Below are 15,531 nucleotides of genomic sequence, written 5' to 3' on the forward strand. Positions count from 1 at the left end.
TTTAATTGACATCTTGGCTCAAGCAGTGGAACTTGTTGGATGAAAGTGTGCAAGTTACAGATCAGAGAAAGTGTAACCGAGCTTTTTCCACCTTTGTCCATCAGGATGGGCTTTGCTTCTGCTACAGTGTGACCAATTTGAGGCAATTGGAATCGCCTGTAACCCAAAAGAATGGCGTCTCTTCATTGACAACTCATCCAGTAGCATCAAATCTACTCCATAACAGGAGCAAGTACCTGCTATTCCACTGGCTCACTCAGTGCACCTCAAAGAGAATTACAACAGCATCAAAACCTTACTTAAGTGCCTTGAAGTATGATGAGTGTGGTTGGGTCATTGGATACTTCAAAATGGTGACATTCCTAATGGGTCTCTAAGGTGGTTTTACCAAGTTTCCCTGTTATCTCTTGTCTTTGGGATAGCACAAAGCATACTACCAAAGGTGGGACTGGTCACACTGGACAGAGTTCTCTGTTGGAAGAAACAGCATCAAATGGGAACCACTAGTGGACCCCCCAGAAGGTGATGATGCCATCACTGCACATCAAATTGGGCCTAATGAAACAATTTATTAGCGTTCTAGATAAGGAGTCAGAAGCCTTCATGTACCTTCAAGACATCTTTTCTAATCTGTATGAATCAATGGTCAAACTTTGTGTCTTCATTGGACTACAGATAAAGAAGATCTGGAGTGCAAGGAATTTCTCAAAAAGGAAGGAGAAAGCGGCACAGGATAGCTTTGTTGCAGTGATTTGGGGCTTCCTGGGCAATCAGAAATCCGAAAAATTATGTGGAGTTGGTTGAGAATCTGGTGAAGAATTACAGTAAAATGGGCTGTATGATGTTTCTGAAAGTCCATGATGCTCATCTTGAGACATTCAAGAAGAACATGGAAGCTCAGAGGAGCAAGGTGAATGCTTCCACCAGGATATACTGCACTTCGAACACTGCTATGAAGGATAATATAATGAGAACATGACGGGAGACTACATCTGGGGGACTGATTCATGAAAGTAACTTACAATATAATCGCAAATCTCGAAAAACTACTTTTAAATTTTGTGTGTTCATTTTTGTATAACTTCAATATAAATATATGTTAATTGTGATTCATATGTTGTTTTTTATGACTTTATAAGAATGAAAATATGAAAATTTGGCATTTTCACATTTTTAAATAGGTAAATTGTAAAATTTGACTATCCTGGTCACAAAAAGTTAAAAACAACAAGACATTTCTATACTTTTTGGGCGTCAGCAATTAGGAAATTACTCTTAACTGCCTAGGAACAAAAATCATGTTACATAGTATGGTTAAGACAGTAAGTCCAAAATGTGGCACAATGTATATAGATTGGTTCATGTACATTTTGAATGAACCCAGCTGTAGACATAGCTGATCAGAAATCACAAGATGATGATGGAGAACGTGCGTCTCAGATTAAAATCGCCCTGTATTAGCAAGTTTTCAAACCTAAATCTTTGTTGCTGTCAAAACATCAATAATGGGAGAAGAATTAATGCCTAAAAGATTAGGAGAGCAGTAAAATAGACATCCCATAAAGGTAGTAATTTTTAATAGTAATTTTTGCATGTATGTGGCCTATTAGGCTGGCTGGTGTAAAAATATGCACATTAGTGTGATGATTTTTGCTTTGCTGGTAGGCATGTAAAGGCATAGAGTTAGCAGTGTAAGCATAATTTTTGTCACTTAATAGTAGTATTTTATAAAGACCCAAAGATATGTGTCTGTAAATTGTGCCTAAATAGATGCCAATTTTCCTCTAAACTAGGGCTGCCCAAGTCCGGTCCTTGATATCTACTGGCAGGCCAGGTTTTCAGGATATCCACAATGAATATGCATGAGAGAGAGTTGCCTGCACTGCCTTCTTGATATGCAAATCTCTCTCATGCATGTTCATTGTAGATATCCTGAAAACCTGGCCTGCCAGTAGATTTCGAGGACCGGACTTGGGCAGCTAAGAGCCCCCTTATAAAATTACCTTTAAAAATGTGTTTTCCGCAAAAGCATTTCCTATCCTTGATGAATCTCAGTATCTACTTGAGTTAAACAAAGAAATTTGCTTATAAATCAAAACATTCCTCTTTTACATTTCCCCAAAGATGGCTTGAAAACCATGAGACAGGAAAGAGGGTAGAATTGATTAGTAAGCTAGTCATACATAATAAATCAAGGCTGGTGTCAATTGGAAGATCAAAAAATTAACACATCCATTTTATAAACTGATTGATTGCTCATTAGTTATACAAATAGAGAGCATAGAAATATTGGGTTAGACAAATGAATAGCATAGAAATATTGTTTTTTTAAAAAAATAAGTAAATCTATCTGTTGCATGAAAAAAGACAAAAAGATCTAATTAACTAAAAAAATGAAGGAGTTCTTTGTTATGGAAAAAATATGACTGAAATGACAAATTAGAGTCAAAAATTACATCTCAAACCCCCAATGATTCTTTCTGCAGAACAGAGCATACCAGAATCTCCAAACAGTAGGAACTCTTGCTTAGGAAGTTAATATGGTCTGTGATTTAAATGTATTGCATTTATGTGATATTTGATCAACAGTGACTAAACAAGAGTTAAGTGTTGCAAAGTCCAGGACAGCAGGGTAAGTAAACTAAACTAACTGATTAATATTTGCATAGTAAGCACCAACCCTGCAGCCATTGATCAAAGTGAACACTGGAAATAAATAATATTAAATAATATTGAGGCTAAAACTGAGCCCAGGGTATAGGGCGTGATAGTATGTGATGATCTTAAGGTAGCCAAACAGGTTGAAAAGGTGACTGCAAAAGCTAGTATAAGACTCACGGAGAGTATTGTGTACAATTCTGGAGACCACACCTTCAAAAAGATATAAACAGGATGGAATCAGTCCAGAGGAAGGCTTCTAAAATGGTCTGAAGTCTTTAGCAAAAGGCGTACAGAGACAGACTTAAAGATCTCACTATGTATACTTTGGAGGAAAGGTGAGAGAGGGGAGATATTATAGAGTTGGTTTAAATATCTGCATGGCATAAATATGCAAGATGCGGATCTCTTTCAATTGAAAGGAAGCGCAGGATAAATGGGCATAGGATGAAGGGGAATAGATAGATTCAGAAGTAACCTCAGAATATACATTTTCATGGAAAGGGTGGTGAATGGGTTGGAATGGCCTCCTGTGGAGAAGAGAGTATCTGAATTCAAGACATCTTGGGACAAGTATGTTGCATCTCAAGGGGAGAGGAGGGAATAGTGGATGACATGGTTGGTTAGACTAGATAGGCGCTATGGTCTTCATCTGCTTTCATTTTTCTATGTTTCTATAAATCCTTATTTATATAACAATTAAATCAGTCTAAATTAAAGCCAATCCAATCTCAGACCAAACGCCCAGCAAATAAAATTCCTCTTTGTAAATGTAAACCTTCACACATAATGACCCTTCGGATCCTAACAATTAATTATAACAGCACATCCTCCAATTACAATGTTAATTGTAAAAGAAAAACAAGCAAACCATACAGTATCCAATGTGTATCTTCCAACACATTTTCCAAATCGTGCCTTAGGTAAGACACCTGATAGTCAACATCTAATTATGGTTATGAGGCAAGAAGTAAATAGGTAACTGATATTGGACAGATATTGGGGCAGAAAGGAGGTGCAGTCAAAACTTTGCATAGCAGAAGTTTATTTCCAGTGAATTAGGACCTAGAAGATAACGCATAAGATGTACAGAAAAGACACTGAAGATCTTGTATCAATTTTGCTGGTTATGAATTTGAAGAAGTGGTGAGTTGGCTAATTTCAATGCCAGTGCAATAGGTGTATCCACAAACCAGCAACTTATATATTATCTTCTTTGACCATTAAATCACTATCTTCTTGTAATAAAAGATATCTCTATTCAAAATATCTTCCCATACAAACGCCCAATATTCACACTTAGATCCTCAGTAACACCACTCTGTGTTCAATTTGGTTTCATTACAAAGCTTTACGTGTTGAATCTTCACCAGATCTACTATTTTTCTTTTAACTCACCCTTATAGGTGCATAGATATTTTAGCAGCTTATTTTATAAATATTTTAACAGCTTATTCTTTAATAAATGCTAGTACTTAGATTTTTCTGTGGTCTCAGCTAGGGACATTGTACACCGACATGTTTCGCGGCGATGCTTTATCAAGGCAAAGTCCCTAAAAAGAAACAAAGCCTATAATATTTATATTACCAAAAAATACTGTTGGACAGAAATTTATTCTACAATTATTCTGTTATCCCACTTGCCTATTAGTAAATCACTACCTCTCTTGACCACTTCTGTTAGTAAAGATGGCGGCAGCGTGCTTTTTCATACTTTAAATACTCCGAAGTGACTAACAGCTGAGATCCACATCATATGACTTGAATCTCACGTCAAAGTTCATCCAGGGGATTAGAACTAGTTCCTCGTTTACAGAATTTATTTAACCCCCTCTCTCTCCCTCCCCTAAGTTAGATCAGTGACTGCCATTCTAATTCTTCATTTAGACCGTAAGGATCCACTGTATTTAAACTGTAGATCCAACGCTGTTCTTTAAAGTTCAGTATATAGTGCAATAGGTGTGTCATTCTGGACAAATGAGTAATTTCCCCATTCCCGCTAGCTCTGCAGAAGGAATCTACTCTGAATTTTTTTCTGTAATCATCTTACTTCACTGAGAGCTCTACTGCCACCTACTGTTTTTTCCTCCTGCAGGAGTGTTTCGGTTCTGTTCTCCCTTTTTAATTTCTTTGCTGTTTTTCAATTATTTTCGCTGGTTTCAGTGCTCTGAGCTTTCCATCTTCAAGGTCAGCTTTGACTGTGTGGAGAAGCAGACTGAGGTCTGCAGCTGACAGGCCAATCCCTTGTGGTACCTGTTGGCCAACCTGCCAGGTGGCCTGGAGCTGGGAAAGGAGGAGGCCTGGGCCTGGGGAAGGAGGAGTGTACAATATAAGGGGGGAATTTTGAGTATAGCATTGTTAAGGCAGTACGTTTTATTATGGAAATGTGTGTATTTGTCTTGGTCAGAGAAAAATGCTCAGGATTAATACTTGTGTTGAAGAATCATCAATTAATATCAATTTATGTTGGCCTCAGTTAAACCCCTAATTAGTTGGAAAATAAACACCTAATGATAATATGTGATAGGAAAGCACATTTTTCATTTTTATTTCACGTAGTATAAGCAAGAAATTTTAGTTTTTGCTAAAGTCTTCTTTCCTTCCTCGTAGGCAAACTTGTAGACTATGATGCCGATGGAGACGGAGACTTCGACGTAGAAGATGCCAAAGTTTTGTTAGGCAAGTAAAATGTACCTCCTTGTTTGTCTAATTGTATTTTAGTATGTTTGTTTCAAGGAATTGTTGAGTTTGTTTTGATTCATGCTGTCCAGCCTTCCAATAGTGAATGAAGAGAGGAAAATACTCACACTATTGGAATATTCCCTTTTGCACATAATTTGTTGTTTTCCATCACATAAAAACTGAGTAAAATCTGGTTTTAGAAATGGAATCAAAGAATGGATATATCTGTCACTAGAAAGGTTATAATATTTTAATGCTTAGACTTCGCTTCCATCCAAAGTGAAAATATAGTGCGAGATGAATATATGGAGGTAGATATACAGTAACAGTATTTCATGGGGACCACTTAAGTTGGCATACATAGGGATCCTCTCAAATTTGAAACCTTTGGTTTTAAAAGAAACCCCCCCCCCAAAAAAAAAAACACCACCACTTGTCTGAATTTTTGATGGTGGCTGCAGATGGAAGGACAGGCAAAGAAAAATATGTAAGTATTTAAGGTTTGTTGACAATTAACTAGTAATCAAACAGACCCATTGCCATTTGCGTGTGTTCATACTAGCAGAACACCAGTATTTGTAACAGATGGACGGTGGAAACTCATTTTGCACTAAACACTTAGGGCTCCTTTTACTATGCTGCTGTAGCGTTTTTAGCGCATGCTAAGCCCCGCGCTACGTGGAAAAACAAAACGCCAGCTCAATGGAGGCGTTAGCGTCTAGCGCGCGTGGCATTGTAGCGCGCGCTAAGCCCGCTAACATAGCTTAGTAAAAGGAGCCCTTAATCCTACGAATCCCAATAATAATTGCTGGGGGGGGGGTTGTCCTTTGTGACCATTGCATTAACCTATGAAATATCTTTTTATGATATATTTGTAGAGAAAGAAAGCAGGCTGGCAATTAATTTGCATTTCATTACAGGTCAAACTGTCTGTTTAAAATGATTTATAATCTGCTCGCTATCACAGCTGGGCAGAGTACAACCAAATGTACATAAAATCAAAATATCCAAAGTAGCAGACATATAAAATTACAAAATACAATATAGCCTGAAACATAATAAAAACTCCTAGATGCTCAAGCCTAGGTAGACCATAGGACCTTCCTTATATAGCTACCATATCTATGTCAGAAGTACCTTAACTAGCTACAAAGAAAGGAAGCCACTTGCTTCAGCATACTGTAAATTACTGGAGAATCTGAGAGAATAAAGAAGATTTTAGCTGCTTTTTGAAACCAGCTGTATTGGTCATCAGTCTGAGCCCATTTGGAAGCCTGTTCCTTTCAGTTGGGCAACTCTTTATTTCCTCAAAATGTGCCTTATGCAAAAATGGATTAGAACGAACCCATGTACCCTCAGAGTGTAAGATGCACAAGCTTATAAATTTACAATAACAGGTTTCAAAGCAGCAGTAAACGCACCAAAGCTCGTAGGAATTGAATGGGCTTTGGCGCATTTACTGCGGCAGCATCTCTACCTTGACTTTGTAAAAGAGGCCTTTAATATGGAACTTAATAGCTTAATAATCTAAAAAAACAAACAAAAATAAAACCTTTAAACCTGAATAAAGCAGTAGCCAATGTGATGAAATAAGTTGTAGTGTTGGAGAAAATGCAAAGCACCAGTAGGTGTAATCTAACTGCATAATTTTAAACAAACTGTAATGGTTTTGATTAGAGATTGACATGGTGGATGTTACCCGCGGCTAGCGGCGAGTAGCCGCGGGTAACCCACCAAAACGGTGGAGGAGGGAAAGTTGCTCAACGCAGGTACGGGGACAAGGTCATCCACCACCCCGTGGAGCGGTGAATGGCCTTGTCCTCACAGTTAAGGGAGGGAATGTGCTTGGTCACCGATCATGTGCGGCCCCCTCCCTCCTTCCTTCCTACCTACCCGAATCTATCTATCTCCCTCCCTCCCCCTTACCTTCGTGGTGTGTTTTAAGGTCTTAATGGGGTCTTAATGGACGAAGATTACTGTGACATTTCTATATTATTTAACCGGATTCTTGTCTCACCTGGAGAACTGAGACGTTAAGAGATAAGTGTTTTTCTTACTACTAGTTCTTTTTGATTTCAGTTAATAGTTATTAAACTAGTAGCATGTAGTGGAGTTTTTCTGACCCGGGATGTTTTCTCCTATGCTGCTTTAAGTTGTGTACGGCAGACATAGAGACCTCTTGATGAGGAAACTGAGGTCTTTTCTCCAAATAACTACATTGCCTTATCTCTAGACTATTCTTCTCCATAGTAGTGAGCATTTATTGGAATACTTTTTGGTGTGTGTCTCATTAATATTCCACTTGCTATTATATATATTTTTTTGTCAGTGTTTTAAGGTTTGACACTTTTTGAAAGCCGCCGGAGCGTGCGTGTGTGGGCAGAAGCTTCTCCTCTGACGCAACTTCTGGTTATATCAGAGGATAAGCTTCTGCCCACACATGCACACGACTGCACAAACATTCCGGCAGCTTTCAACAAGCTATTCTAACCTTAAAATGCGCCGCAAAGGTAAGGGGGAAGGAAGGAGATGCACGGACCGCATGAGGGGTGTCGAATGGCAGTGAGGTGGTGAGATGGGTAGATGCTGCGGGGATGGGGCGGTGAAGGCGGTGAAGGGGATGGCGGTCTGGTGACGGGGCAGTGATGGGGACAGATTTTTTTCCCCATGTCATTCTCTAGTTCTGATAGAAGGCTAAAATATAGGGAATTACAGGAGACCTATTATGTCAACGATTACACTTTTTCAAGGACTCTTAAAATCATCAAAAACAACATTTATTTATACATATTTATCTGAAGTTTCCCCAAGTTGATATATAAAAATGATTTAAGTTGTCTCAATAATCAAAGCCTAAAGAAAGGCAGAATAAAGTATTGCATATAGAGCATGGGATCAAAAATAATCCCCAAACTAGAAACCCATTGGAACAAAATAATCTGCATATATATATATATAAAAAAAATACTGGAAGGAACATCAAGAATGAATGAATTACTAACAACAATATCAGTCTTATCAACATTAACAGCCATCCGATGTAATAATAGTCAACAACAGTGAAGTTCATTTAGCATCTCAGAAATGGGACAGCAAAATGCAAAGAAAAATTGAATATTAACTGGCATAAATATGATATTGGATATTCAGTTCTCTCTATTTAAAGAAAACAAGTGGAATAAATTGATATCTGAATATTTGAATAAGAAGCCTAAAACTAGTCTAAAAGACATTTGGAGCATTGAAATAAAGCAGCAGATTTCTGCTACTCAATGGCCGCAGATTTCTGCAGCTAAGAATAGATTACTTCTTGTAATGACTGGGATTGCTGTACAAATGATCACAAAAAACTGGAAGAATTGTGATAGGCTGAATCACACCTTTTGGGAATCCCTGTGCTTATGTTGTAGATATGAACTTATGAATTCGGAACTAAAGGGTCATGGTAAAAACTACAAGGAGATTTGGGGCCCTTTAGCAAATTTTGTATCTACTAATTAATTAATAGTCTAAGGCTTCTAAGCCTTACATTTTATTGAGTTTTACATACATCCAGGGTGGGAGGGAGGGAGGGGAAGGGGGGAGAAATATATCTATATTATTATTGGTTAGTAATAAGTCCTGTTATGTGGTGTTAATTGTTGTATTTCTGTATGCACGTGTGTATGTTTTAAAATGAATAAAGATTTATTGAAAAAGAAAATATGTAAAATATCCAATTATATACTAGTAGAAACGTGGTAGAAATAAAAGTTGACACAGCACTAATGAAAATGAAAAAAATAAAAGAAAATTTAACACAAGAAAACTGAAAGGAATAGGTAACCCTAATGCTAGTCAATAATTCAAGAGGCAGAGTTACATACGAGGGTGGTTTTGAAATGTTTGGTAAAAAAGTAAGTTAAACAACATAGGGCTCCTTTTATTAAGGTGCGCTAGTGTTTTTAGCGCGCGCTAACCATGCGCTATAAGAAAAATACAAACACAAGCTCTATGGAGGCATTAGCATTTAGCGCTTGTGATATTGTAGCGCGCGCTAAAACCGCTAGCACACCTTAGTAAAAGGAGCCCATAGTCTTCATTGAGGGCTATACACTTAGTCCAGTTTCCAGTTTTTTGGTTATAACAGGAAAAATAACTTTTAAAAAAGTGAAGTTTCTGTCAAACAGGAACCAGATAAGATTGAATAAGAGTGCTGACAGTTGATCCTTAGAACACCAGTCTTCAGAGGTCTAATTGTTGAACGTGATTCACACAAATGTCCTTGCTGTGTTTAGTCACTGAAATAGGAAGAAAACCATCATAACTCAGTATCGGTGATGCCAAATATTTCCAATTTTTGCATCATAAACAGATATCTTAACAGAAGAAAAAATTTGAGAGCAGTATTCTAACCCCTAGCGTGTAACAACCTGACTTTTGTTTGACCAGACTCTTCAACAGTTTCAAAACAATTCCCTGTGCTGATGGATTTCCAATTTCTCTTTAGTTTGAAAGTATGCATTCCTAACGCTTGCTTATACTTGATAAGTTTTTAATGTTATAACTTGTAATCAACCCCTAGATCTGTGATTTTCCTGTAGATCTTCTCAAATCACATTTAAGCTCTTTTAAAACACCATCTTATGACTCCACTTGTATTTAAAAGGAACATGCTGATCCAAAACAGTCTTTAAAGAATCATTCCATTGAATTTGGTGCTGCTTCTAGCAGTCATAATTTATTTAGTCGATTTTCTAGCCTGTCCTCCCAGAAGAGCCCAGAATGGGTTACAATTTTACATACATAGTGAAAGGATAGCAACAAAGTTATAAATTATAGCAAATATACAGAAGAACCGATAAGGCAATATGAGTATAGCAGCTAGAGATACAGTACATTTAGTGTGAAAATTGTCCCTCTGCCACCCATTCCCAGTTACAGAAACAGATTTTGAATTCTTCTTTTGGGACAATGCATTAGGAGTAAAATATAAACAAGTGATTGGTCCAAGGTAAAGCATCAGTGACAGAACTACAAGATAAGTTTGTTTGCAGAAACACTTCCAAAAACACTAAATCTATGATCTGCCCTTGTGAGTAGCACAAGACACTATTTTGGGTGAAGGGTAATATAGAGGCCCTTTTATTAAAAGTTGGTATGACGTACTTAACCTTACTTTAACAGCAAATATTAATGTGCAGTAAGGGCAAAGGCTATGTAATTGTTGGCAGGGGCATGCCACCACTGCAGTGAAAAGTTCTTTATTCCACATTAATATTATTCACTGAATGGACAGTAGTAGTGGTAATATTATTCATAATTTGCATGGGATCACAACGTCTCTTGAGGAGGCACCAAGTTTAACCATGCTAACTACACAAGTTGACAACATGCATTAAGTACTGTGCTGTACTCAGGGGTGCAGTCCATGCCCATAACCTGTCCAGTTCCTGATGCCTAAGACAGCATGCAGTTAATATAAGAAGTGTCTGCCTCTCGAATTGATCAAATTGACTTGAAGATATATTTATGGGGAACTTCTAGGTCTAATTTTTCTCAACTCTTTGGGTTTTGACCAGGTGCTAGTGACCTGGATTGGCCACTGTGAGAACGGGCTACTGGGCTTGATGGATCATTGGTCTGACCCAATATGTTCCAGAAAGAAGCAAAATAAATAGTAGACGAAGTGAAGGGTGAGGGGGGTACAGTGACAGAAAACATCCACATTCTGTACTCCTTCCCCATCAAAAGCACTGGATCTACCAGTATCCAGCAGGATCCTGCAATTCTGACCCCAAAAAGGGCTGTATATACCTGGATTATGCATCTTCCACAACCTATAAGTGAGGAAACATCCATTCCGTGCACTCCTTCCCTATCAAAAGCAGAGGACCTGCCATGCAACTTACTTGTGTAACTTTATAGACGGTTATAAATTACACTTGTATCTGTGGTATTTAGATGCATTTACCTTGGTTGTATGGTAATGGCACATGCTAATTATGTGCTTAATGCACTTTAGTAAAATGACCCCATAATTAGGGTTTCCATATGGCTCCAGGAAAAGGAGGATGAATTGAGACATCTGGTGACATCCGGGTATTACTTCCATTGAAAGCAATGAAAGTAAAACCTGATGTCAATCAGTCTTCCTTTTTCTGAAATCATATGATAATCCTACCCATAATGTTGCTTAGGAAAAAAACAGTATCAATATAAGAACATAAGCAATGCCTCCGCTGGGTCAGAGCTGAGGTCCATCGTGCCCAGCAGTCCGCTCACGCGGCGGTCCAACAGGTCCAGGAGCTATGCAGTAATCCTCTATCTATACCCCTCTATCCCCTTTTCCAGCAGGAAATTGTCCAATCCTTTCTTAAACCCCAGTACCGTACACTGCCCTATTACGTCCTCTGGAAGCGCATTCCAGGTGTCCACCACACGTTGAGTAAAGAAGAACTTCCTAGCATTCGTTTTGAACCTGTTCCCTTTCAACTTTTCCGAATGCCCTCTTGTTCTTTTATTTTTTGAAAGTTTGAAGAATCTGTCCCTCTCTACTCTCTCTATGCCCTTCATGATCTTGTATGTCTATCATATCCCCTCTAAGTCTCCTCTTCTCCAGGGAAAAGAGACCCAGTTTCTCCAATCTCTCAGCATATGGTTTTCTATCCATTTTATCAGATGTCGCTCTCCTCTGAACCCTCTCGAGTAACGCCATATCCTTCTTAAGGTACGGCGACCAATATTGGACGCAGTACTCCAGATGCGGACGCACCATCGCCCGATACAATGGTAGGATAACTTCTTTCGTTCTAGTTGTAATACCCTTCTTGATTATACCCAGCATTCTATTCGTTCTCTTAGCGGCTGCTGCGCACTGTGCTGTCGGCTTCATTGTCATGTCAAGTCCCTTTCTTGGGTACTCTCATTCGATAACATCCCTCCCATCATATAGTTTTACCTCGGGTTTCTGCTTCCCACATATAGTCAGATTAAAATCCCCCAAGATACATAAATGTCCAAGATTTACTGGCAATGGAATTAAGTCTAAAAGGGGAGAAAACTCAACTTCCGGCAAAACAGAACAATAAATAACAGGCGGGGAATTTTATCAACAAAAAAAATCAGCCATTTTCTTAGAGGGAATAAAGAGTTTAGTGAAGTTTAGACTACTAAGGCATCCTATATAATAAAACCCTAAGTGCGCATGCGCACTTAGGGTTTCGTGATCCCTGCGGCCGTGTTTTCTGATCTGTGGCTGAATTCTATTTTAGAACGCGGTGACAGCGATCACTGGCCACTCCCCTCCTCCCACCCTCACTCACCAACCGCTGGAGGAAACGCAGGCAAGCTCTCTCCCTGCCCGCGTCCTCGGCAGGGAACACACTGGAGCTTCCCCCTTCCCGCCCTCACTCACCAACTGCCGCCACCGCTGCTGATCCTCCTCTTCAAAGCAGCATGCGATTGTGGCTAACTTTAGCGAACCGCGCAGGCCGCACTTCAACTTTAGTAGCACGTTCCCTCTGACGCACAGGATTGCGTCAGAGGGAACGTGCTACCGAGTTGGAGAGCAGCCTGCGAGGTTCGCTAAAGATGGCCACGATAGCAGGCTGCTTTGAAGAGGAGCAGTCCAGAAGACGCCAGGATGGAGGGAGGGCAAGAACGGGAACAATACAGGGGGAGAGGGAAAGGGGGCTGCTTTGTGGGGAGGGGTGTGCTGGGGACAGACAGCTTTGCTCTGGGGGGGAAGACAGAAGGGGCCATGGAGAGACAGGGAGAGTGAAAGGGGGCTGCTTTGGGGGGAGGGATGTGCTGAGGACAGACAGCTTTGCTCTGGGGGGAATACAGAAGGGGGGCCATGGACACACGAAGAAGGATAGGGGGCTGCTTTGGGGGGAGGGGTGTGCTGGGGACTGACAGCTTTGCTCTGGGGGGAAGACAGAAGGGGCCATGGAGAGACAGTCAGAGAGAAGGAAAGGGGGCTGATTTGAGGGGAGGGGTGTGCTGGGGACAGACAGCTTTGCTCTGGGGGGAAGACAGAAGGGGCTATGGAGAGACAGGGAGAGGGAAAGGGGGCTGCTTTGGGGGTAGGTGTGTGCTGGGGGGCAGGCAGCTTACTGTGCGGGGAATACAGAAGGGGGGGCCATGGAGAGACAGGAAGAGGGAAAGGGGGCTGCTTTGGGGGGAGGGGTGTGCTGGTGGCAGACAGCTTTGCTCGGGTGGGGGAGGAGGGAAGACAGAAGGACACAGACAGCGGCCAAGGAAAGAGAGAAAAATAAACACAGACAGACAGACACACATCTATTCTAGCACCCGTTAATGTAATGGGCTTAAAGACTAGTATAATCAGATTACTGCTACCCCATGTTGAGCCACAACATTTAGCTTCATGTGTAAATAAAGGAGGGCAGCATTATTTCATTAGCAAAATAACCAAATCTTTAAAGCCGTCATTCATTTTTGTTTTCTATTCTTTTTTAGCTGATAAAAAGTAATTATTAAGCATATTTTCCAATATCTGATTTAAGTGTGGAATGTTTTCTGGATAGCACAGCACCTGAATTCATGAGGCTCACAAGCTCCCAAAAACCTGCAATTCTCTTGTCAAAGTGAAGGAATCTCCCTGGGCTGCTAAAATTGTACATGGGCAGACTTCAGCTCTCTGGTTTCATGGATAGTATTTGCAAAGCTGAATCCTAATATATACAGTAAGCACTAAAAGTCAAAGTACCATTTATCATAACGGTGCTGCATGTAAAGAGTATAAGCATTGGACTAGTTTGGACCTGCATAAATAGTTCTAAGGCGCAAAATTGGTTATTGTTACTTACATTAATATACGATATTTTGGCGTTTTTATGAGTTGAGTACAGTTTCATGGATTTTTAATTGAAAAATAGAATGTTACTTTTATAAATTCTTTATGAATTTGAGATGTTTTGTGTTTTCTGAAAAATAAATGTTCCTCAGATGAGATGAGAGTATACAGCAATCTTAATTTCTGAGCATAGAACAGATTTTTTTACAGGCCTTACACCTTTGCAGCTTGTATGATGCTGGTATTATATATTCACTTGCACTCGCCACATTGTGCTGGACAGGGCTTTTGCCTTTTACCCCAGCATGGTTTAGACCAGTGTATCTCAAACTGTGTGCCTCCTGAAATTTCAGGTGTGCCGCAACACACTGGGGAGGAAGAGAGGGGCTGGCGAGAGGCATGTCCTGTAGGCAATCAGCCGGCACCTCTCCTCTCCGTGCCTCTTCCCTGCTGGCACCCCCCACTGGCGACTCAGAGCCCGTCTGGATGTCCTTTGTGTATGTGCGGATGTTGATATGATGACGTTATACATGAATATGATGTCATCACAGTGACGTCCGCGCACTTAAGGATGCCTCGAGCTGCAGCCACTATGTTTAGTGTGCCACGGCTCTTCAAAGTTTGGGGGCCACTGGTTTTGACCTTTGGAAAGTGTGCTTGAACTGCTATCTTGTGGTGGTTTACATCTGATTGAGTTTTCCTGCTACAGCGACACAGCTGGAGTGTACCAAGCTGCACAGGCCTTTTAAAAATAAAGTTGGATAGGGAATTATATTTTAAAACTTGGAGTCAAGCACATGGTAAGGCATTCTATTGTTGTACACTTCCCCCTCCCTATTTGCGGTTTCAGGGTTCGCGGTTTCAATTAGCCACAATTTTTTTGGGGGGGAAAAAAGCATAGTTTAGGGCCTTCCCACCTCCTTCTCCCCCCTCCTCCCCCGGCTTCCCGGCCTTACCTGGTGGTCTAACGGTCTTTCGGGGCAGGAGCGATCTTCTATGCTCCTGCTCTGTGTAGATCGCCAATAGGAAATGGCTGCCGTGAGCTCCCGTCGTAGTCTCGAGAGACTACGGGAACTCATGGCAGTCATTTCCTATTGGCGATCTGGATGGGGCAGGAGCGTAGGAAGTTTGCTCCTGACCCAAAAGCCCACTAGACCACCAGGTAAGGCCTGGGGAAGGCGGGAAGGAGGCGGGGGTGGGTCAGAGTCAGACGAGAAGTTATTTGCGTTTTTTCACACTTCGCGGTCTGGCTCTGCCCCTATCCCCTGCGAATACCGAGGGAGAAGTGTACATGCATCCAGAACAAGGACAATTGGGGTTTTCTAACAGTCAGTGAGGAGAGGAGCAGATTGGGTGGGGTTGAGTGCTGAAACAGAATCCTCCAAAGCTCTTGG

The 15,531-nt window shown here is 40.5% G+C and overlaps 1 protein-coding gene across 5 annotated transcripts in view; it reads left to right on the top strand.

The window, feature by feature from the left end:
- The window catches only part of ASPH (aspartate beta-hydroxylase), a 456,780-nt gene that overhangs the window by 146,159 nt on the left and 295,090 nt on the right, over positions 1-15,531 (top strand). For all 5 annotated transcript variants that reach the window (XM_033933439.1, XM_033933442.1, XM_033933441.1 and 2 more), the window contains one exon: positions 5,269-5,337. In XM_033933439.1, the coding sequence (XP_033789330.1) occupies positions 5,269-5,337 (69 nt within the window). The remainder of the gene's footprint in view (positions 1-5,268; positions 5,338-15,531) is intronic.

This window comes from Geotrypetes seraphini, chromosome 2, assembly GCF_902459505.1.
Source record: "Geotrypetes seraphini chromosome 2, aGeoSer1.1, whole genome shotgun sequence".
Lineage (NCBI taxonomy): Eukaryota > Metazoa > Chordata > Amphibia > Gymnophiona > Dermophiidae > Geotrypetes > Geotrypetes seraphini.